Source organism: Pygocentrus nattereri, chromosome 15 (assembly GCF_015220715.1).
Source record: "Pygocentrus nattereri isolate fPygNat1 chromosome 15, fPygNat1.pri, whole genome shotgun sequence".
Lineage (NCBI taxonomy): Eukaryota > Metazoa > Chordata > Actinopteri > Characiformes > Serrasalmidae > Pygocentrus > Pygocentrus nattereri.
In genome coordinates, this window is record NC_051225.1 from 14,342,083 (window position 1) to 14,366,421 (window position 24,339).

The 24,339-nt window shown below is 43.1% G+C and overlaps 1 protein-coding gene across 3 annotated transcripts in view; it reads right to left on the reverse strand.

Moving 5' to 3' along the window:
- zfhx3 (zinc finger homeobox 3) overlaps positions 1-24,339 on the reverse strand; it is a 305,456-nt gene that overhangs the window by 80,931 nt on the left and 200,186 nt on the right. For 2 of the 3 annotated variants that reach the window (XM_017700699.2, XM_037545321.1), the window contains exon 6: positions 21,956-22,452. In XM_017700699.2, coding sequence (XP_017556188.2) covers positions 21,956-22,452 — 497 coding nt within the window. The remainder of the gene's footprint in view (positions 1-21,955; positions 22,453-24,339) is intronic. The other variant, XM_037545320.1, reaches the window with a different exon arrangement.

Genomic DNA, 24,339 nt, shown 5'->3' on the forward strand with positions numbered 1-24,339 from the left:
CCCTGTGCTATAGCACAGTGCCTACACTGGCTCTGGGAAGGAAGTGTTAATAGGTAGAAAATACTGAAAAAGGCACATTTGAGCCAGTGTGTGCTGCTAGCAGAGGTGTCACACTCTTCCTTCAGCTCAGGTTTCTGAGTTGCTTCCTTTTGCCCTGCATGCGCTGTTCTATCTTGGGCACAATGTTTTGGGCCCTTTAGTTTTGTACACCTTGTAAAAACTGGATTTTATGACAAATGGACCAAGAGAACTGGTCCAAAATTGCTTGGAATAAAAACGTCTTGTTACATTAATGTACATCAAAATTTAGAACATTTTTCCTTAAAGTTACGATACAGGGATGATTTGTTACGACAGCAATGAATGCGCAACTAGTAACTAGTGAACAGTTACTACTACCTCTCTCTCTCTCACTCACTCCCTTTCTCTCTTTGTCTATCTCTCTTTCACTCTCTCCCCCTGCATTCTCCACCAAAGTGCCAGGGGCGCCACGCTTGTAAAAGTAACCACAGCTCTTTGAGAGCGGCGTGTATTTACAAACGGAGGTATGTCGGAATCAAAGGAATTACCACATGACATAACACATTAACCAGACGGCGGACAGAGAATTTATAGAGCGGAGCTGGTGAGGGTGGGGCTCTGATGAACCAAAGTGAGCCACTGTTCCATCACGCACAGCCGCAAGCAGGTAGAACTCACTCACCTATGGCCGATCTAAACGCAAGAATCCACTGCTGCCACCTCCAGCACACTCTGGGCCCTCCTCTCGTAGCCAGGTGTGGAGCGCCCGCCCCTAACCACTCCTGCCTTCCCCCCACTTCCGGCTGTATCTCCACTTGCTCAATCCCTCTCGCCTGCTCCTTCTTTATCTTTTCAGCAAATCGAAGGCTACAGCGCTCTCTCCCTTGCTGTTATGCAAGCCTGCTCGCCCTCCCTGTGCTGCACCTTCTGTGAGAGTACAGTAGTTAAAATCTGTTGTCCCGGTCTAGATCTAAAGCCTCACCCTCACCCTTACCCTCTCTCTCTCTCTCTCTCTCTCTCTCTCTCTCACCCACTCTAGCCCAGCTCGTTCTCTCTTTTTCTGCTCCGCGTTAATCTCACCTCCAGTTTTTATTTCGCCCTCATCAGCAGGGGACTAAAAATAAATGATAAATGGAACATGATATTTTAAAGCCTTATCTCTTATCTGTTCTTACAAGGGAATAATAGGGTAGTTAATCCTGCAGATCTCCCTCAAATTGATTAATCAGCACATGCGGACAATCAAATAAATGATTAATATTCTCCAGACTGGCCGGTCGGACAGTTACCCCGAAAGCATCAGTAATAATTCAGTAACCTTTGCCAGACCAAAGCTGCATGTGCCTGGCTGCACACTGGAACTCTGATGCGCCGGGTGGCTTTGAAGTAAGCATGTAACATGGTCCTCTGCAGTGCTTTTCACCAAACCAGCTGACCCTGGCCAGACTGAAACACCTCTCACCTCTGTGGCTGGGGGGACAAGCAAGTTAAACACTCTGTTAAATTACTGAACATTCCCACAGCTTACAGTTGGTTCTTCAATCAACCGCTGAACAAGTTAGGACTGAAAACTAGTTGAACAAGGTTACAGTTCATTTATCATTATGATATGCAAACACAAACATGTCAGAAGAATGGAATACACTGCAAGTGAACAAAAGCTTTAGGCAAGCAGCAATTTTTGTGTACATGTGGGTTTCTGACAAGGGTGTCACACTCGTGTCATGGAGAGCTGCAGCTCTGCAGCCGTGTTTTCCTGCTTTGGACAGGCCAAATTCAACTTACATAAGTTTAAGTAAGCAGTGAGCAAGTTGTGTTAAATGAGGTAGAAGGCTAAATTCAGTGGGCCACAGAGACTAGACTGCGATAACACTGCTTTATGAGTTACTTAAACGGGAGGCAGAAAGGTCCAACCCTATGTGTGACCATTCGCATGGATACCATGGAGTTTTTCAGCTCCTTAAAATCGGTATCGGTACAAAAGTTTTATATCGCTCAGGTACTCAGGCAGTGGAACAGGCAACTCTCAGACTGCGTCGCCCCCGTTGTTTGGTCATGTGTTCCACTGGGACAGATGTTTAGCGCTGAGTCTTCCCGCGCCCTCACCCTGGGCAAACCATGTCCTGGTGATGGATCCCCTGTTTATTCAGCTATTTTTAGGACAAAAGCGGTGGGGATCTCCACTGAGAACGCCTCTCTTTTCTCTCTTTCCCCACAGTGGTAAGCCTCCCACAGGGGTCAGCAAACAAGCATCCTCCTTGGACCCCCTCTCCACATCTGCCAGCTTGGACTCATGGGCTCTTATTAATGTGAGAGTGGGCCAGGTCAACTTGAGGGAGGTCCACTGTCCACCTCCCCCTTACAAACTTAGTGCTGGAGGGAATGAAATACTGGTTGTGCTTTGAGCTCAGTACTGTGCTTGTTTTTGTATATTTTCATGTCCTGACAAAGGAAAACAGTGCTAGCCTACAATATTGGGACCAGTAAAATGGTCCTGACTTCACAAATTGCTATTTAAAAATTTTAAAAAAAAATTATGTTAGTATTTCTTTTCGTTACGGACATTAAACTTAGGCTTACAGGATTTGTACTGCATATATATGCACACACACACACACACACACACACACACACACACACACACACACACACACTTCATATATACATAGCATATACAGAGCAATTCATATTTAAAATTGTATAAACAAAGGATGTTACAACTACACCTATCATTAATATCTCAAGCTTTTTATCTTAACATTAAAACAAAAAAATAAATAATATTATTAACAGGAATAATAATATCACACACATATCACATATTCAGCATAGGGATTCAGTTTTGTTGCTCATTACAATGGCATTTATTTTCTTTTCATTGTGTCACTAAAATTCGTAGTCTTATCTTCGTGTTGCTATAAATATTTTAGCAAAATAACCCAATAATGAATATGATCGTAATTAGTAGGAAAAAGGAAGAACTATTTATAACTGTTAGGGCATCAGTCAACAAACAATTAGAGAACAGTAAGCGTTGAAAATGTTTCCAGTGCAGGTTAGTTCTCCTTTCTTTTTGTTGTTACTGACTGTAACCCCCATCCCCCTGAATTTGCACCAGTGTATATATTATATTACTATATATTATAATAAGGGGAAGTGTATGATCCCGTGCCATGTCCTGACATTGTACAAAAACAAACCTCTGTATGTTTGTGTGTGCGTGTGCCCCTTCTCAGCCTCCTCCATATGAGGCAGTTTCACACCAGCACTGACCCTGAACCCCTTGCCACCCCTCAGCCTGGCCTTTGTGCAGGCTGACCGGCTGGCTGACTGAAGCAGCCTATGCAGCTGTCTGTTGTCTTCCTGGCTGCGACACACTGGCTCCCGCTAGCCCTCACCACAGACATACCTAACATAACACACACCAAACACAAGACCCAAAGCCACCTGCAGTCTGCCAGTCATAGCAGAGAGCCCAACAGGGCCATGTACTTACATTAGCACAAGTACGCAGTCTTTAACTAATCCACGCAGCTCTCCCTGTGTGCCCTGAGACCCCTCACAGCCACAGCAGGAGCACCATTAGCTTTTCAACAGGAGAGGGCCACTCTAAGACCCTGCCAATACGGCTGGTGATATATGGCCTGGTCTTTAATAGGCATAAACGCAGCATGTAGAACAGTGCTGCGAGAAGCTCTGCTCTTCTATAACTGATACAGCCCACTTTGATCTTGTCTTAGGCCGGGGCTGTTTATAAATCAGCCACACAAATATTTACGAGTTGGGATGAAGGGGTGAGGTTGGGGGGTGGGTTAAGGACGGCTGGTCTGGATTGTATCTCTGGTCTTCTTTTTCCCTCCCTTGTTCCCACTGTGGCTCTCTACGCTCCTCCTGCTGGCCCATGCATTGATGAGGCCACCGCATGAGTGGAGTAAGAGAGTAAGAGAGGGGTAAGACCCCGGGGCCACACTATATTACACTTCTGTTGGCCACCCTTATTGTGTTGTTAATGTGAACCAATGCGGCCATGATGTATTTCTGGACTCCATGAGGGACAAATGGTGTAAACTGAAAAAAAATGGAGCTACGTATTACATATATGCACAGTCATATGTACATGTTTGGGCACCCCTGGTTAAATGACATGTACATAATATGTACCTACCCTCTACTGAGACCCAATACACACCCTCCACACTACTGTATATTCAACCCCAATCTGTAGAAGGCCATATTCAAGTTTATTCTTTTATTTTCACTTTGAAAATCCATAAAAATTCTGCAAGTTTTTGCACAAAAAGCTACATATATAATAAATATTCCTAAATCTATTGTACAACCAGTTTACAGGTAACAGGCTCTCTTTTAAATTACACTGTTCATACAGCTTATGGTTGCTTTCTTATTCAATCCAGATTAGGAACAGATTCGAGCTACAAACTGGTTGGTCGAGGTTAAGACTCCCTAATTATTAAAGTAATACAATGCACATTACAGTTTGTGTGCATTTGCTCTTCCAAGAGCTGGATTCAGGCTCGATCCACTTATAAGAGGCTGCATTCAATATATGTCGCCTCCTGCTCCCTCTCTGCTCACCTAACCCATCCCTGTTTGCTGTGTGCACAATAGGATGGCCCACCTCAGGCAGATCTGTCCTCTTTAATTGCTCCCCCTAGCCCTGACCTCTGCTCCTGATCTCCTCCTGATATACAGCATCTCTATTAAGCTGGGAAGTAGGTAAATATTCTTCTAATGACCCCTCGTTCCTAACAACGCAGCTGAAAGTAAGAGGGGGGGAGGAGAAAAAAAAAATCAATTGCCATCTTTTTCTTCTGCCCTTCACTGACTCTATTAGTTTCCCTTTTTATCTGATGTGGAGATCCAAAAACACAGAGAGAGAGAGAGAGAGAGAGAGAGAGAGAGAGAGAGAGAGAGAGAGAGAGAGAGAGAGAGAGAGAGGAAAAGGGAAAAAGAGAAGAGCAGCGACGGGCTTAGTGATCATCTTGTGAAGAGCTATGCATCATGGGCCTGTCCCTATGATGGAAGCATAAGTGCGCTTGTGTGATTAAAATACAGGAGAGCGCAGAAAGAGAGGATATCATTGCTGCCGTAAGACAACTTTACATCCCCAAAATGCTAACTTTTTGGAGGGATTATCTTTTAATTTAACAAGGTTTTATTCCATATTATTCTGAGCCATTTCAATCGGTCCATTCTTCATGAAATCTTCAATGGTAGTTAACTTAAAAATTTTCAAGTGATTTAAAATTTTTGATCTGGCAGTGATGGTAGAAAAAAAGAAGGAAAGTCTCTTTCCTATAGCCTAAGCCAGAGCAAAAGAAGATCTGTAGACACATTAAAGATAACAGCAAGCATTGTGAGACTGAGTTAGGTTGGCCTACAGTAAAATTAAAGTGTCTCCGTCAGAAAAGTCGTGCCCTGTTAAAACTGTCTCGGAGAGCTGTTTGAGAAGTATGGCTGATGCTGGGTTTAGGCCATCCCTCCCTGACATCATCATGGACAAATAAGGGAGTGTAAGTGTGTGTGAGTGAGTAAGGGGGGGGTAGTGGCGTTGGTAGTGGTGCACTGGCTTGTCGATCGATGCAGTGATTGGCAGTTAATGGCTTTTCCTGTTCTGCCTTCGTAACCTCGGTCTGATGGCTGTTGCCTCTGATCAGAGATGGCAGTTGGCGTTTGATTTTCGTACATAAAGCCCTGACTTTGCGGAGATGGCTTCATCATGTTTAATGATTTAAAAGTTAAGTTGAATACTGGGAATTCTCCACCGCATGCAGGCCATGGAGGAGTTCGAGCTTCGAAAGCACTTGACTCCCGTCCAAGAGCACAGACAGTGCTCTCCTCAATGGAAATCGCGACTTTATCAACTAAGCGTAAAGTTAAAGAACTTATCGGGTGACTTTCGAATGACCTGCATCAAGTTTCCACATGTACCACTGAAATGAACACATCAGTACACTCCATTTCCCTCACCTCCAAATTATTATCAAATGACCAGCAGGAAGTGTGTATGATGAAAGACAAGCCTTTTCAGTTTCACTCTGTTCTTAGGGGTTGTTAGGAGACTGTCCACCGTGATGGACTTAAGTGAAAATGAACCCAAGAGAAAGAATGCTTCAAAATGAAGGAAAATGGACTGATAAGCCACAACTGGACTCGGGGCTGTCTGAAATGAGCTATGCAAAACAAAACTGGGAGTATCGATGGTACAGTCTGACTTGGGCCGCTTTGGATCATGTTGAGGGGAATTTTCAATAATTCAGTTTGCACTCCTATAATCCTCATAGCCTCGTGCTTCCATTTGATAGTCCATAAACTCCGGTCATTCTTACACCAAATGTTCAAAGATTCCACTGGCAGTGAAATAAAACGCAAGAGTCCAAATGAGAAAAATGCCAAATAGAAATAGCAGAACATGGGGCTGTATTTTCATTCATAGGGCAGGTGGGCCATGCAGGCACCGCACTATGAGCTGAGTAACAAGAGAAGGAGGATCTGTCTCAAGTGTGGGACGTGATGAACCTAAAGCTGGCCTCATAACTCATCAGTCAGATGGCGCTATGAAAGCACGAGCCAATATGCTGGAGATCCACTCAGACAGAACAAAAGCCTGATCCTGTGTGTGTGTGTGTGTGTGTGTGTGTGTGTGTGTGTATGTGTATATTATATATATATATATATATATATATATATATATATATATATATATATATATATATATATATATCTTTCTCTTATATATACACACACACACACACACACACACATACATATATATGTATGTATGTATGTGTGTATGTGTGTGTGTGTGTGTATAGAGACCCAGTGGGACCCACCACTGCAGCATTAATATACACACACCACTTCCCTCTGCAACATCAACAAATATTTAATAAAGCCTGCTTCATATAACTCATTAATAAGGCGCTCCCTCTCCTCTTTCAGTGCTTAATTTAATATAACGATAATTTGAATAATCATTTGCATACCAGATCTTGCAATCTACTCGAGTGGCAAAAAATATGTCTCCTAGAGACTTCATTTATACAGTAGCGCAGACAGGCCTTCTGGTTCAAATTAGCAGAACAAGACCACTCCAACCTAACAAGTATAAATTAAGGAAATTCCTGAGCAGTGACAGAGATAGCAGCGCTCACATGAATGATCCAAGGCTGTGGAAGTCAGTTTTAGGTCCTGGTGTTGACCAAATGTGGTGACGCTGCTATGGTGATGAGAGGGATGAGACAACTGTGTGGTGGATGGTGTAAGATGAGGGAGGAGGAGTATGTTGAAGGCTTCCTCCACTCTCTCTCTCTTGCTGAGCGCTCTAGTCCATAAATCACATGCTGCCGTTTGAAAAATGCTTCATAAAACACCAGTGTGTTAAAGCACTTAAAAAACAGAACAAAAGATCTTTTCCTCTTATTTCAGCAGCTGTGACTAGTTAAAAAAAAAAGGAAAGAAAATTAAAGCACCTCAGAGATGTCGACCTCAGAGTTCACCACATCAGCAGGAGAGAGGATGAGCCTGCTATGACACTCTGCTATGGTGTGAGGGTATAAAAGCGTGTCTCTGAGAGCCATAGAGTTGCACCGAATGTTTGCCCTTGAAAAACTTGCAGCACTTGCCCCTCAACCTCAATTTTACTCTCTCACCATCTTCATAAATGCAGAGTAAAAGGATAAAATACCAGTGAAACACAACAAAGAGAGAATGACAAAGAGAAGGTGAGGGGATACTGAGGCGAAGTAGTAAAGTTGAAACAAACAGTATAATTACAATATGCTGTATATCACTGTTATCAGAAGGAAACCTTGTATCTGAATAATGGTAACTTTACAAGAGAAGGACAAAACCTACTTTACTTTTAATGCAAGTCAATGCTACCAGACATTTTTCCAAGTCATTTTGGACTGTTTCTTTTGGCCCATTCATCATGAAATTTACAGACAATATAAAGTGCAACAGACATTTTCAAATTATGTCAGAAACTGAAAAATTTGTACCGAAAGCAGCGATATACACTATATACCAAAAGTATTTGCTTGTCTACCTTCACACACGTATGAAATTGAGTGACATCTCATTCATAATCAATAGGGTTTAATATGACGTGGTTGGGATAGTGTAGTGGTTAACACCTCTGCCTTCTACACTGTAGACTGGGGTTCAATCCCCACCTGGGCAAACACCCTACACTATACCAATAAGAGTCCTTGGGCAAGACTCCTAACACTGCCTTGGCCTACCTATGTAAAAAATGATCAAATTGTAAGTCGCTCTGGATAAGAGCGTCAGCCAAATGCCATAAATGTAAATGTAAATGATGTCGACCCAGCCATTGCAGCAATAACAGGAGTGTGTTTATGGGAATTTTTGACCATTGTTATAGAAGCGCATTTGTGAGGTCAGACACTGATGTTGGACGGGAAGGCCTGGCTTGCAGCCTCCGCTCTAATTCAGTAGAATTCAATAGAATACCAAAGATATTCTATTGGGTTGAGGTCAGGACTCTGAGCAGGCCAGTCAAGTTCTTCCACACTAACCTCGCTCATCCATGTCTTTATGGACCTTGCTTTGTGCACTGGTGCACAGTCGTATCGGAACAGGAAGGGGCCGTCCCCAAACTGTTCCCACAAAGTTGCGAACATGAAATTGTCCAAAATCTCTTGGTACTGCAGCATTAAGAGTTCCTTTCACTGGAACTAAGGGGCTGAGCCCAACTCCTGAAAAACAACCCCACACCATAATCCCCCCTCCACCAAACTTTACACTTGGCACAATGCAGTCAGACAAGTACAGTTCTCCAGGCAACCGCTAAACCCAGACTCATCCATCAGATTGCCAGATGGAGAAGTGTGAGTCGTCACTCCAGACAACATCTAGTCTCCACTGCTCTAGAGTCCAGTGGCGGCACTTTACACCACTGCATTCAATACACTGCATTGCGATTGGTGATGTAAGGCTTGGATGCAGCTGCTCGGCCATGGAAACCCATTCCATGAAGCTCTCTACTCTGTTCTTGAGCTAATCTGAAGGCCACATCTGCTGAAGGCTAATCTGTAGTGATTGACTCTGCAGAAAGTTGGCGACCTCTGCGCACTATGCACCTCAGCCTCTGCTGACCCCGCTCTGTCATTTTATGTGTCACTTCGTGGCTGAGTTGCTGTCGTTCCCAATTGCTACCCCTTTGTTATGATACCACTGACAGTTGACTGTGGAATATTTAGTAGTGAGGAAATTTCATGACTGGACTTGTTGCACAGGTGGCGTCCAAACACGGTAGCACGCTGGAATTCACTGAGCTCCTGAGAGCGACCTGTTCTTTCACTAATGTTTGAAGAAGCAGTCTGCAGGTCTATGTGCTTGGTTTTATACACCTGTTGCCATGGAACTGGAACAACTGAATTCAATGATTTGGATAGGTGAGTGAATAGCTTTGGCAATATAGTGTATATTTGGAAATTTTTTTTGCAAATTTTTAGAAAGAATAACCTCTGACATTTGATGGAAACATTTATCTAACAAACTTCTCTAATAAATCTATATGATGGAAAAATGTTCATTTTTCCCCCCATTCTTCGTTGCTTAACTGTTTTTTATGTTTTTGAGCATAGCTTGGTTTCCAGCAATGTATATTATGCATATTTTTGCATAAAAAATTTTATGGAAACAGGGAATAGAACAGCCATATTCCTTTGTTTGCTCGCTTAGGTGGGTTCACTATTTGCTGAAGAAAAAGAAGAAATGTGCTAAATTATAATGCAAAATAACACAAATGCTAATTTTAAAAATTGTATCATTAAAGTATGCCTTTATCTTGAAAATTAAATATCTCTATTTGATATTTTTATATATTTAGTGAAAAATATGGTGATGGTGTAAGTAAACAAATATAAAGGGGCCACCAAAATTTCCTAAATGGTCATGTCAGCCAGGCTGTTCAGTCTCCATGCTCTTCTGATGTAAAATACAGTCATACAATTAAACTAAACAGCAACCAAGAAGCAGCTCAGCAAGTATTTCTCTGTAAACTCTGTCCATATTCAGCGTGAAGCAGAGTTTTTCTTACTGTCCTCTAAAGCTGATACATTTCTTAGCTAATACCTTCCAATTATTTAATTTTTCACAGAATAATTAACATTTTTCATTAAAATATTCAAGTACACTGGCTTTAAAGTCAGGCTCTTGTTAGTTCAGTGTACAGACTACAATATACTTTTAGCGCTTGAGTCCTTAAGAATGAAGTTACCTTTTGTACTTTTAAGTACTGTTTGCTCTAGAAACGTTTGCAAAATTATGCCAGAGCACTTTACACTAAGAGTGAGTGAATGTGAGTGAGATAACTAGAAACTTTAAAAAACAAAAAGAAACAGTGGTGCACACTAATTGAAACCTTTTGTTTGCCTGTGCCTCCTGACTTAGAGCAAGCTCCTTTGATTACTGTGAGCAGTGTGACCCACCCATGCCCTCACACCTCCACCCTTTAAATCAATAACTCATCATTTTCATAACAGGAACTCGCACAGGTGCTTTCTATCCCCTTTTCTCTCTTTTTTTTTTTGCCTTTTTCTCAGCTTTATCCCACTTTAATGTAAGAATAAAAAAGCATGATGAGAAAACAAGGTGCGAAATGATTTTTTCCAGAGGGGCCCCAATAAAAACCATATGACACCCCAGGCTGAACTGCTTAATTACAAAGGGATGAAAATCTGCACTCTACATCTGGTGAGAACATTGCCCCCATAACGCTGATAGATTTACAGCTCCCAGTCCTAACCCTGGACTCCGGTGCACGGCAATTAGGCCGTACATAAGACGCTTCAGTGGGCGTCCATCTCAGCGGGGGAGGCTGGCCTTAACTTTTTCAACTCTGTGCTTGCTGAGGAACCGAGGCCCAAAGAAGACCCCTGCTATCAAAACGAGCCTCAGCCAGAGCACAGCTGCATCTGCCAGGATGACTCCAATACTACTGGGGGAAGTGGTCAAAACTGAGCTTGAGAACACGACTTGGTTCTTTAAACCTTCCAGTTAACTACTGTTTGGGTTTTTTTATGAACGCACAGGGGTAGGAGAAGATCTTGTGTCTTCTACAGGTGTGCAGTATGAACGGTGCATCCATTCAAGCCCTGAAATCAGTGCTGCTTTGAATGGGCTCATAAATGAGGCACTGGGTGGGGAGTGAGTGAGACAGTGGGGTCCACAGCCTCATTTCTGGCCTGGATTTATCTGTCCCGGGACACTCTTCAGCTGCCCAAACCCAAACAGCACACACTTTCTGCTCCTCTTCCCTCCACTGAGCTCCATGAGCAGAACAGCGCTGAGGCCCCAGCCACTCACAGGCCGTTAATCTGACCACTAAGCCACTGGTGTATTGATGCCGAGCGAGCCAGTACTCTCCTGCTCTTTCTCTATCTCTCTCTCTCTCTCTCTCTCTGCACTGGCGACCCCGTACCTCTTCAAAGGGTCATTTACCAACTGGCCACTCCATCTCCACGGTGATCAGCCCTTACCATTAGGGGAGAGGCTGGGGCTAAAGTACTGCAAGCCAAACAAGTCCCTGGGCTGATTTGCCTTGAAATTTGACTGACAAATACATGCAAACTTAACACTAAATGATTGAGCAGAGCTGATTAAACATGGGCCTTATCAGGGCTTTCTGAACACAGGACAAGCATGCAATCTTGCCATTAAGCCAGGCAAAAGGAGGAGGGGGGATTCATGGGGAGGAGGGCACAGATAGCAATATGGCTGATATGGCAGTAATATCATCTTTACAAGATTGAGGCTGGCCCGGCTCAGATAATACCCTGATTAGGGCCAAAAAAGAAAAAGCGCCTCCGGTCAGTCGAGGCATAGGGAGGCATAATTCCATACTAGTCTAGTTAAAAAAGACGAGTGTCTAGCCGGCGTGACAAGCCTTTGAGAGAAGGATTTTGTTTGTTTGCTCTGTTTTTTTTTTTATGGCCAGTTCCTCTGTTTATCCTTTATAAGGTGTTTTATGAAACAGATCTACCGGCAAGTGAATAAATTATCTGACACGTAAACAACTAAACTCTCTACCCTGTAGACAGCCACAACGAGAAGAGAGAAATCAGACAGAGAGAGAGAGAGAGAGAGAGAGAGAGAGAGAGAGAGAGAGAGAGAGAGAGTGTGTGTTAGGGTTCGAAAGAGAAGGGACGATAGAAAGACAACGACAGGAAGAACAAAAGGAAGGTTAGAGAAGAAAGAGCAAGAAAGCAAGAGACAATGACAAAGAGAAAGACTGAGAGAAGAAAGACGAAGAGAGAGAGAGAGAGAGAGAGAGAGAGAGAGAGAGAGAGAGAGAGAGAGAGAGAGAGAGAGAGAGAGAGAGAGAGAGAGAGAGAGAGTAATAGAGAGAGAGAATAGGCAGAGGGAGGATTTGGCGGGGGAGAATGTTTAGTTTTCCAAGCTGGTTGGATTAAAGATATTTAACCTTAAGCAGAGCAGAGCGCTGGACCACCCACCGGCCTGCAAGCCATGCTGCTCCATTTGCAGTGTGACGGGTATTTGCCTTGTTTATTAATTTTTGAGGAGGCAGTGGATGAGGGGGAACGGACGAGGGGCAGAGAAGCGAGGGAAAGAGAGAGGAAAGATTGAAGCACGTCCAGTCAGTGGAAAGAGAGGCAGAGAAAAAGAAAGACAGCTCCTCGGATGGACAGATGAAGGAAGCTTGATGTCATACTTGCAATTGAAACAGGGGTGAGAGTTTCTGTATGAACCACTGGTTGCACTGGAATAAAATGCATATATAACATATACACAAACAAAGTAAAGTCAGACAAAACTACACTGATGCAATATTCATTACACGGATGTAAGTTCAGTTGTGTGAAAATGATGTAAATTGAGTACATTCAGTGCATTATTTATTTTAGTGAAGGCAAAAAGACACACCAATACAGACTGAAAAATCCAGCTCATCACTGATAGTCTCTTGATCATTTTTTGCAGAAGCAACTATCCATGTTCAGAATCTGAGCACAGCCAATCAAAGTAAAGTGGGCAGGGTGCAGGAGGAGCTTATGTACACACCTATGCTCAAATGACTGGACTTATTATTATTACTATTATTATAAATTCTTAGAGTTTTTGGTTTTATTTTGTTAGATGATGGTGGGATAAGCATTAAAAAAGTCTTTTTGAAATGTTTCATCACCTGAGCCAAATAAATTACAGCTCTGTACAATCAATATTCTTTTTAATACACAAACTGCACTGAATCCTGATCTCAGAATTGAAAATCGTATTCAATCTGAATACCTTGTGCATTGTTACACTCATATAAGCTGCATGCATATAAGCTCATGAGTGCAAATATTAAAATATTAACATTAACATGAAATCATATGCAAAACTTTGAACACCCCCAAGTCAAATTACATATTTTGTTGATTTTCTAAGCAAAAATATGTAAGATTATACACCCTCTGCAGGGAATTAAATATGGCATTTTCTGCTAATATTAGTTAACCATAGTGCTGTATTTATATGCTGAGCTAAATATATTGGGAAAAAAATGTGTCATTTCATTTGTCATGTAGTTCAACCAATATCTACACACACACACCCACACTCTCACACACACACACCCACCCATCCACACCAGTCAGTCCAATCCTCTTTCAGCTTGTGCTGATCAGGCAGCAGATAATAGGATCAACAGCTTCCATCACCAGACGCAGGAGCATGCTCAGTAGCTCTTGTCCAGTTGCCCCCCCCCCCAAAAAAAAATGTATGGCTGTTAACACAATAATTTCTCCTCTAACTTTCGCAATTCTAGCAAGCAGATGGGGAAAAAAAGATTGGGGCCGACAATGTTTGCAAGGTTGGCTGCTGGTCTACACACATACAGAGGGGCAGATGCTCTGCTAACCAGCAGCAGGGCTTCTGCAGCTGGGCCATGGGTCAGCGGCTGGCCTTTCCGAGGTGGGAGCTGCAGGAGTTGTGAAATTCCAGCAGACTGCCAGAGACACGCAGCCCTGGGTCCGCCCACTCACATACTGACCAACAGTGCGCCTGCCCACGCTCCCGAATGCTAGACCGACAGTCATCCTAGCCAACCTTCAGCCCCTGTCTAGGGGAAAGCCCTCCACTCCCTCCCTCTCCAACTTAGCTGCTCTATGTTTGGTTTCAGTAAGTCAGAGTTCAGTGGCCTCCAGGCAGGCAGGGCCAGATTAGGTTCAGATTGGGGCAGCAGTTCACACCGGCGCTGACAGTGACAGACCCAAACACAGTCTCACTAGCCTACCTTCTGTATATACATAGAATGTGAGAGCAAAAATCTTCTGTCAACTACAAAACTACACTACTCATCAAAAGTTTGGCAACACATACACTACTAAAAAAATGGACTTGAAATTTAAGGGCCAATACTGTTTCTTTCTTCTTTTTTTTTAAGGGCTAAATGCATGTAAATAAACCATACTCATACTCATATTTTAACACTGCTGTTGTTGATTTACAGAAAGAGAATGTAAATTCACAAAAACAAATTATCACCTTTATTTCACAGACATTAGTGTTTATTTTTATGGTTATTACTGTTATTATATGGTAAAATATTTAAATCCATGTCAAAATAACTACTTGAAGTAGTGAAACTGCTGAATTGCAGAAACAGGCAGTATTTCCAAGAAATTAAGAGGCTGCAATTTTACAGATTTTTACCATCATTGAGAAAGGACAGTTTTTACTGTTAATTAACAAAATAAAAAACAAAATAATACCCTACACGTTATCCCCCTTGTTGTGATGTCAGCAGTCATCAGCACTCAAACCTTTCAGGTGTTAAAACAACCTTTAGGCCAAAAGATGTTCTCCAGTATGTGCTTCTAACAATAGTTTGGAAAAGAAAACTGTATTTAGGGGAAAATGCTCTTTATTCTAAGAATATAAAGTAAAATTGCAACTCTGTTTGAGTAAAACCTTTGCAGAAAGTTTTTGCTTATTTGAAAAGTAGCCTTGAGAACATTTAAGTAACAAGGCAAGGTTTCCTCAAACTTTTGATGGGCAGCATGGATCTACATGCATTCTTCAATGCTGCAACTACATACCTTACAATTCAATAATACATAGTAGTTTCTGGATAAAAACCCATAAGATTAATAACTGAATAAAGAGGAGGAAATATGTTAACATGTTCTGAGTAGAAGAACCTGTTGGCAGATTTCTTTGCCTATGAAGTGGGTGGACTGTGCTGTCTTTAATAGTCATGGGGGGGGCAGGATGTCTGAGTGGCGGCGGTGCAGATACGGCGCGAGCGCTTTATTAGCGCGGTACTACCAGTAAATCAGAGCTGTGCTCTTCCTGGAAGAGCGGCAACCTTTTTTCCCCACTGAGCACTATTACTGAACAATCACAGGCTAGCCATGATAATTAGCAGAGTATCTCCATCTAAACGTCTCTCTCCCTCTCTCTATCACTCTCAGACCTGCTGCCTCCCCTACTTCTTCGCTCCCACTCCATCCCTCTCTCAGTCTCTACTGCTGACTGATGTCTGGAGGGTTTGCTTGTACAGTTTGGGTGTGGCTTTATCTCTCTGTCTTTTTTTTTTGAGGTTCAATTTCTTTCCTCACAGATGAAAGACACAGCTACGGCCCCCATACCAACAGCAGTAAAACGCTCCCTCATGACTTTAATTCTAAATTGCTCTGCACTTTTTATTCGATAATAAAACAAAAACAATCTTGCTGGAGCCGGCATGACCGCAGTCTATTTGTTTTGATGAGTCAAGCTCCCCTGGCCTGACGAGGATAAATCATAATGCTAATCATAATCATTAATGGCGGAGGTCAGTCCGGCCGACTGGGTGTGTTGGGGGGGGGGGGGGGCTTGGGGGGTGGCTACACAGTGGAGGGGAGGGGAGGACAGGGCCGTAATTGAGGAGCATGTTAATGCGCTTCATTGTGGCGGCCATGCCTAATCCCTTCCCTCACATTACTGTCTGTTTTGTTTTACTGTGTTTCTCCTCTGTTCTCTGCCGAGCGCGGATATTTTCCCTCCACGTTGCCGAGCTGCTCCAGTTGGATTGCACTGGAGGGGAAAATAAGGAGAAAGGAGCTCGTCCAGAAAAAAAAAAAAAAAAAAAACCAAAACCCCCCCCCAAAAAACCAACACTCTAAGTTGGCCCGGTAGGCCGGACTTGGACTGCGATCAGCGCAACGTTAGCATAACTGAGACGCATCAACATGTGATCCAGAGGCCTGTTCGCACGGACTAGGGCCAGTGGTGGCTAAATGTGTGAGTACACATGTGTGTGCATGAGCTTGTGTAGATCCTTTTGTGTTTAACAGAGCGAGACCAGGACGAGGGGAATTTGTGTGTTGGGGGGGGCTTGTGTTTGAGGGGTTTCTTGGGTAAAGATTCCCCATGTGATAGTGACGGCACTTTCTTCCTCTCTTTCCACGGCCAAGCGGCATCTGGAGTGGATTTTGTGCGAGCAGACACCGAGGAACATGATTACATTCAGTTAACTGCGGCCTAAACTGATTATGCATGTGCCAAGCTAATGGACTACATTTGCAAGAGGAAAAATAACATCCAATCAATCTCAATTACTGCAGATCTCAGTGGCCCCCGAGACGAGGAAGGTAGCCAGTTAACCCCCTTGCTTCTCCTGCTCCCTTGAAAGGTCTGCCTGGAAGCTCAGGCCTGGCCCTGCCTCTCCCCACGCCGTCTGGAGTCGAGAGCCTCGGTCCATCTTCGTGCCAGAGAACTTTCACACCTGAGAGACACGCTGATGTGGAATGTAAGCCGTTATGTCTTCGTACTTCAGGAGCATTTTTAAATAGCACCACTTCTACATGATTATGATGAAGCAGTCAACTATTTTTGTTCTGCGTTTTACTCCACTTTTCCTCCAAGCATTTCCTAATACGCTGATATATTTGTTGCACATCAACAGTGAAGTTTAGGAAAACTGATACTAGTCAAGTTTGGGCATATAGGAAAACTGTCTTCTTGCCAGAACTGTAGGTTTCATCATGTGTTGGGATGTACTGCAGTGGATGTCTTTGCAAGAAAAAGCAAAGCGAAACAAAGTATGGTCATGTTCTGTTGTTACTGGACAGATGAATATGTAATTTATTGATTACATACATTGATGAGCTTCCATTTGCTAAGATCACAAATTAAGGTTTAACATAATTTTTGCTTCGTAAGACATACAGCAACATTTGCTATCTTAAAAAACAATATATTCACATAAAGTCTGGGAATCTAGAGAGAAAAGAAGGGCAAACATAACACTGGTTATCACAATTTTGAGATAGGCTTAACCTTTCCACTTTTTTCAATGTATAAAGCTCAGCTCTGGAAATGATGAAAATTACAGCAAAAAAATGAAGACTAAACTTTAGTATGACCTGTATGTTGTTGCGTGGCCCATCTGCAAGTGCTTAGGAGTGACCATCATGACATCATCCTTACCACTACAAAGCAGCTGACAAGTGTGAAGAGGGAGCAAGAAAAGGTGAAAGTTCATCTGTGAGGAGAGAGGCTGACTTGAGAGGTGTATCTGAAACTCAAGCGACTTGATCTCATCCCTGGACCAGGCTCTGCGGTGGTCCTTGTGGTTAGGACAACTCGCCGGAGCTTTCCATGGGCTTTCGGAACATTCCAATATGCAGAGTGGTGGGGGGAGGCGTATTTTTAGAAAGTCCTAATATGGGCCGCATACCACAGACTCTCAAATTATCCCATCCAGCTTAGCCCTCAGTTTAAACCTTCCTTTTTAATTCCAGTAATTACAGGCTCCAATTTATACGGAGCCATGCACACAAAGGGCCTGTTTAATGCAAACCAGTTTGATTTGGGCGAAGTGTCCCAACGATCTCCCACATCTTACGGCCCTGTTTATGCTGACTTGATGATTTATTTTCTCCCCAAAGAGAGGTCCAAAAATGTAGCATTTTTGCATCAGATTTCGCTTCGGGAGGCATAAAGACTTTCTCTTTCCTTCTCGCAGGCTGAGCTGAGCCCAGCTGGCAGGCCATCGTCAGGCCTGGCCTGTCAGCCCCTCGACCAGAGCCATAAATCCAAAGCGACATCATGCCTGTGACACTACTGAGAAAGAAGCCGTCGCTACTGTGCGGCCTCAGCACCACCATGTACTTATCATCTACTAATCACATTTGTAGGTCATGAGACATGGTAATGACTCTTGTCAAGTTGTGAACATCATCGTTTGCGGGTGGGCTGGAGGAACTGATGGAAGCCAGCCATTCACAGGGTTTGCCATGCTAAGGTCAGCCACGGCCGTCTTCTTCGCTCTTCAGATTCGTGGGGCTTTGAGGCCTGAGGAACCATTTTAAGCAGCTTAGAGCTTAAATATGAGCATGCTCCAATGTGTCGAACATCTCTAAGCCTCCACAGAACGTCAGGCATTTAAAGTGAGACAGGCTCATCTCAGTTGCTTCCACACTACTCACAGGGAGATGAATGGAGAGGGGGGAGAGAGAGAGAGGGAGAGACTGTGGCCATGCCTTGAAAATAATCAAGAAATATAGTAGCAGGACCCCTTGAGCATCTTTCAAAGATTAAATACCAATTCCGAACATACCAACTGAACCGGAATGGTAATTTACATGGCCAGGTGCTGAAGGTAAGCTTAACCTGGTTCTCGAGGTCTTAAATCCTGCCTGAAGCTAGATGAAGCCCCATGTCTCTTCCCCAACAGGCCAGTTATGCGGCTTGTGCTACATACTTGAGTTGTTGTGTATTTGTAAATATCCTGACTGCATGTCCAGGCTTGAACGGGGGGTGGGGGGTGGGGGGAAAGACAGTTGGAGAGCTTTACCTGCAGGCCCTGAGGAGACTGTGAATAGGCCCTGCCCCTGACCGGCAATGCGTCCACTTTCACGGCACTGCCGCTGACCATTACCTCCCCCCAGGGCCAGGATTATGGTCGACATGGGAGCCCCATCTCACACCTTCCCTTTTAATGGAGTGTTGAGAAACGATTTCTCTCCGTTAGCACACTGAACACTCCTGGGGTGTAAAGAGCTCGTAGACAGGAAGCTTGCAATAAAGCCATCAGCGGACTGGAAGGAACCCATTCATAAAAACGCAGAGGCCCACAGTTCTTTGACGAAGCGCTGGATGTTATTCTAAATTGTTCTGTTTTACCGCAGCTTTCTAAAGTGATTAAAGCACACCGTAAAAGACTGCCCGTTTTCAGCCCATCCTTTTACGAAGCCCTTTGCCAAAAGTAGTTCTGGCACAGAGACGAGAAGGAACAAGAGCTACGCTCTTGTAAACGTTCCTTGAATAAAACCCAATAATATATATTGTTTGTTTTCATCCATTAACTTTCCAAGAGCATAACACTTGAAAATGGAGTGGAGTCTTTGTGTAAATAAAGGCAGAATAAGCAGGGAGAGGGGGCAGAGTGCACAGTGCTCTGTTCGGGGGAGGGATTGTCTGAGAATGCATGTGTGTAAATATAGGAGTCTGTACGTGAATGTGTGCAAAGCACGGGAGTCAGTAAGAGTGTGTTTATGTGTGGGAGAAAGAGTAGAGGAAAAGCAAGAGGAAGAGATGGTGGGAGATATTTACAGAGAAAGAGAGAGAGGATGAAGGAGAGGAGTCCCCATGTGCTGCCATGCCAGTTTGGGTTAACCATGGCGAGAGCCCGGGCTGTAGACACACAGGATAGGTGCCTAAGTGGATTCAGGCCTGTTAGATTTATAGCCATTTGTTCAGAGAGTGTTCATCCATTGGCTATTATGGAATGATTAGAGGAGAAGGTGAAGCTCCAAGTCCGGGGAAAATCAATACGGCTGTCGAGAATGATTCTGCCTTTACCGCTCCAAAGAGTATTGGGACCAAACCTCTCTCTCTCTCTGCTCTCTCTCACTTCACACTTCTTCATCCTCTCTTCCAGCAATTTCACCCTCCACCTTCCTTCGGACCTTGCTGACCTGCCATGTCTCGCAGGCTTCTAACTGCTCCTGCCTCTTCTTCTGCCACTGTCTCAACATTAGGCTTCCTAACAGGAGTAGATCCACTAGGGCTGAATATTGTCAACCAGTACATAATACAATACGATATGCACATCATGATATATTTTATATCATTGCTGTTGTATTAAAACCTAATCCCCAACATTTTTTTAAAACTTTAATCGGGAGACATTCAACTGGCCCATGACGACCGATCCACTTTGGAAGCTGGCACATTCCCTGAGTTTTTCCAGCAAGATGGTGCACCACCACATTATGGGTGTCAGGTCCGAGCATTCCTAGATGAACAGTTTCCTGGAAAGTGGATTGGTCATTGTGGGCCAGTTGAATGGCCCCCAAGGTCTCCCGATCTGACCCCCTTAGACTTTTATCTTTGGGGTCATCTGAAAGCAATTGTCCATGCTGTGAAGATACGAGATGTGCAGCACCTGAAACTACGGATACTGGAAGCCTGTGCTAGCAATTCTTCTGTGGTGTTGCTATCAGTGTGTGAAGAGAGGGAAAAGAGGGCTGCGTTGACAATCCAACACAATGGGCAGCACTTTGAACACATTTTATAAGTGGTCAGAAACATGTAAATAACTCATGAAAGAAAAAAAGTTAATGTTAAATCCAAGTACACCATTGTTTTTCTTGTGAAATTCTCAATACGTTTGATGTGTCACACGACCCTCTTCCCGTTGAAAAAACTAAAGTTGGATCCAAAATGGCCACCATGGTCACCATCCATCTTGAAAAGTTTTCCCCCTCCCATAAACTAATGTGCCACAAACAGGAAGTTAATATCACCAACCATTCCCATTTTATTTGGGTGTAACCATATAAATGGCCCACCCTGTATTTTGATGTAATGATATCTTCTAAGTTATGTTAGACCATTTTTTGGTCCATTTGGTCATGAAATTTCAAACATATAAGAGGGTTTTCCCTGCCAAAAAGGGAGTTATGAATTAGTTTTTGCATAAGTAACAATAAATTACGAATAATCACAAAGGTAAATGTTCATATCTCAGCTAGTTGTATCTTTGCAATCACAAATGGGTAGCACACGGCAAACTGGATATAGAAGTTATAGAAGAGGCCTCAATATTTACCGGCCTTTTCATAGTTACTGCCATCTAACAGCACTGAGTAGGTATTATTCGCATTAACTATTGAAATAGGTAGGAATGTGCATATATGAATATAAAATGGAAACAAAAAAGAAAAAACAAGTATCATAAAAATGTCATTTGTTGTCAGGATTTGCAAGTTTGACAACAGACAATGCCACAGCCATCTGCTGGCTAGGAGATAAAGGCCTTATCCACACATATATAGATAATTATAAAAATGTATTTCTTCTCTTCATTTTCGAAAAAATCTTCATCTGAACCAACACAAAACTGACTCAGAACACTCGCAAGAGTATGCCAGCCCAATAGGGGACATAACTCCTTCATTTTGATGTCACGCATACTGAGCAAAATATACAAATACAACAGACTTTGACTTGTAAACAATCAGACCTCACAATTCAATATTTCCCACAGATTAAACATCCGATTTTTGCTTGAAATTAAAAGCTTTAAAATTGAAAACATACCACTTGCCTTGGGTTTATGGCGTGATGGCTGCACCACTGCGCTTTTCTAGTTTTCACCCAATTTGAATTATGGTGTTGTGTGATGTATTTTCCAAAAAAAAAAAAAAAAAAAAAACAAAGAAAGAAAATTTTTATAAAAAATTCATATAGGTGTGAACAGGGTCTAATAGTGTGTAAGTTATGGGGTAGATATAGCTAGTGGGTATTAGTACAGCCCTAAGGTCCATGTTATCACTGGTTGAAGGATGGAGCAATTCTGCTAAAGATAACAGAGGGAAGCATGACAAAGTTAAATCTTAAGACATTGACTACGTGCTCTCAACCGGGACCAGGACGGATCACTCACCTTATAAAGTTTGAGGCTGGCCTCATGACGCGAGTTGACTGTGTGCATCCGCAGCTTCTCCAGGCTGTTGGTATAGTAGTCACAGGCATTGCACTTGAGGTGCACCGGGTTGCCAATGGCCACGCACTTGAGGCGCCACTCATTGCCCTTCCCACCCTCCTTGATGTGAGCCACCAGCTGGTACTTCTGCACATGCTTATCGGTCTTGCAGTGCAGCTGGAAGTTGGCCTTCAGCTGTGTGGTGTAGCAGCACAGCTTGCACTGGTGTGAGTCACCCACCACTGCTTTCCACTCGTCCTCAGGCAGCGAGCGCTCGGCCCCCATGTGCAGGCCCAGCACATCCAAGTTGTCAGTGGTGAAGCGGTTGCACACAGCACACTGGAAGAGCTTGAGAGAAGGGTCACTGGTCTGCGACAGGCTCTCTCCCAGGGTCATCAGCTCCTCGGACACCAGCTGCCCTCCACCCAGACGCACATCCATTGGGATGTCCCCACCTACTGAAGGACACAGGATACACAAACGCATTTGTTTGTCTTCCATACACGATATAAGATCATACACATCATCTTCACTTTCAACATAGACTTTTGTGACATGTGCATACAATGTAATAAATGGGCTTGGTTCAAATTCAGAGCTTCCTGGTTTGCAATACTATGCCTGGATGGAATAAGGAATGTCTTGGGGAAAAGGTGCACGGATCAGCTGTTCAACTAAGTCGTGTTTGTCTGCTCTATAAAAGTGGATTTGCTCTGCAGCTCCTTGGAGGATAATATGGATGTGTATATTTACATACCAAATTTTTATTAAACAGAAATAAGTGAGCAACTGGCCACTCTGACCTGGAGTTCTGGATTTACATGTAGCCCTGTTTGGACTTCCACAGCTCTTCTCTAAATCAACTTCACAGGCTGTGAACTCCACAGCAAAAGGAAAGTTATTCTATCATTACAAGAGAACTAAAGGCCTATGATACCGTAAATCAAGTCTAGCCTCCTTATTCATAGAACCATGATATAAAAATTCCCCTCCCCCTTTTCCTATTCTTTTTACCCTGGCATGCCAGTCAAATCAATAAAGAATCTGTTGGATGAGCCTGACTAGATGCAGAACAAGAGAAACTGATTGAAGATGTGGAGAAATATTCAACTACAGTGCAACAAACATGACAAAGCATCCAAAAGCGGTAAGGGAGGGAAAAAGAAAAAGGAGGAGGCAGGAGAGCAGGAGTTTTTGCCTTTGCTCACTGATCTTTAATCTATCACTGCCTAGACTGAGCACACTGGCTGACCCCGTCTGGCTTTACACTAAATTAATTCCAGCAGCCTCTTTTTTATTTATTGCTGTAGAATGCAGCCTTTCTCAGACTTTTCTCCATTACCTGCACTATTATAGCAGGGAGAGGGGGACCTCTGTGAAGCCCCCTGAAATCATTCACAGATTCACTGCTCAGGGTAAAGAACTCTCTATTATTCACTTCTGTTTTATCAATACCTCTCTTACCTTTCCTGGTTTTCTCCAACTCTCTAGGTTACCTGCTTCACCCATGCTAACTTATAACCCCACTACATTTCTTTATTTGTGTTAGTAAATGCTGGCACTTCCTTTCCAAACATTTAATTTATACACCCATTGGGCAATAAATCCCACATGCAATTCATATAGTAAGTTATATGGTTATAAATCTGTACAATATTTTGACTGCAGTTGTGTCAGACTGTATCAGCTCGTTGGGCCAAAGTGAGCGAGAGAGCTTGTTCCAATAACACGAATTTGAGCTAAACAGATCTACGAGAGCTTCTGGAAAACTGGTTTATGCAACAAAAGCTTCCAAGACAGTAATTTTATTAGATGTTTTTTCATGGGCTGGCAGAACAGTGTTCTGATTGTTGGAAAAGCTAACCAAAGTTGTACGTAAGGTGTTGGCTAAAGGGGCCGACTCTCTCTTAGCTTAGGCTTAGAGGATACAGGCTATGAAAAGAGAAAAAAAAGGGGGGGGGGGTGTAAATGAGACAGTAGGATCATGTAATTCTCTGAGTCAAACAAAAAGAGAAGAGACAGAATACAAAAGATGGAAAACTATTTTTCTGTTCCAGTGAAAAACAGCCTATAAGGAAGCGTTTTTTTTTTTTTTTTAAGTTTGTCTTTTTGTCTGGGTGATAAAGTTGTACTTATGTGAAAGTAAATAATACAGGTTGTTTTTAGATACAGGTTAACTCCTATTAACGAAAATCAACTAGATGGCAGGAAGAAACAGACAGGGGAAAAGAAAAAGCTGCAGTCATCAATTCTTGTTCATATCTTTGAACTGGTGAAAGTCGTAGACAAGTCTGTGCAAACAGTGGGGTTATAGTTTGCATGCTAAAGCCTATGCTTTGCTTTTG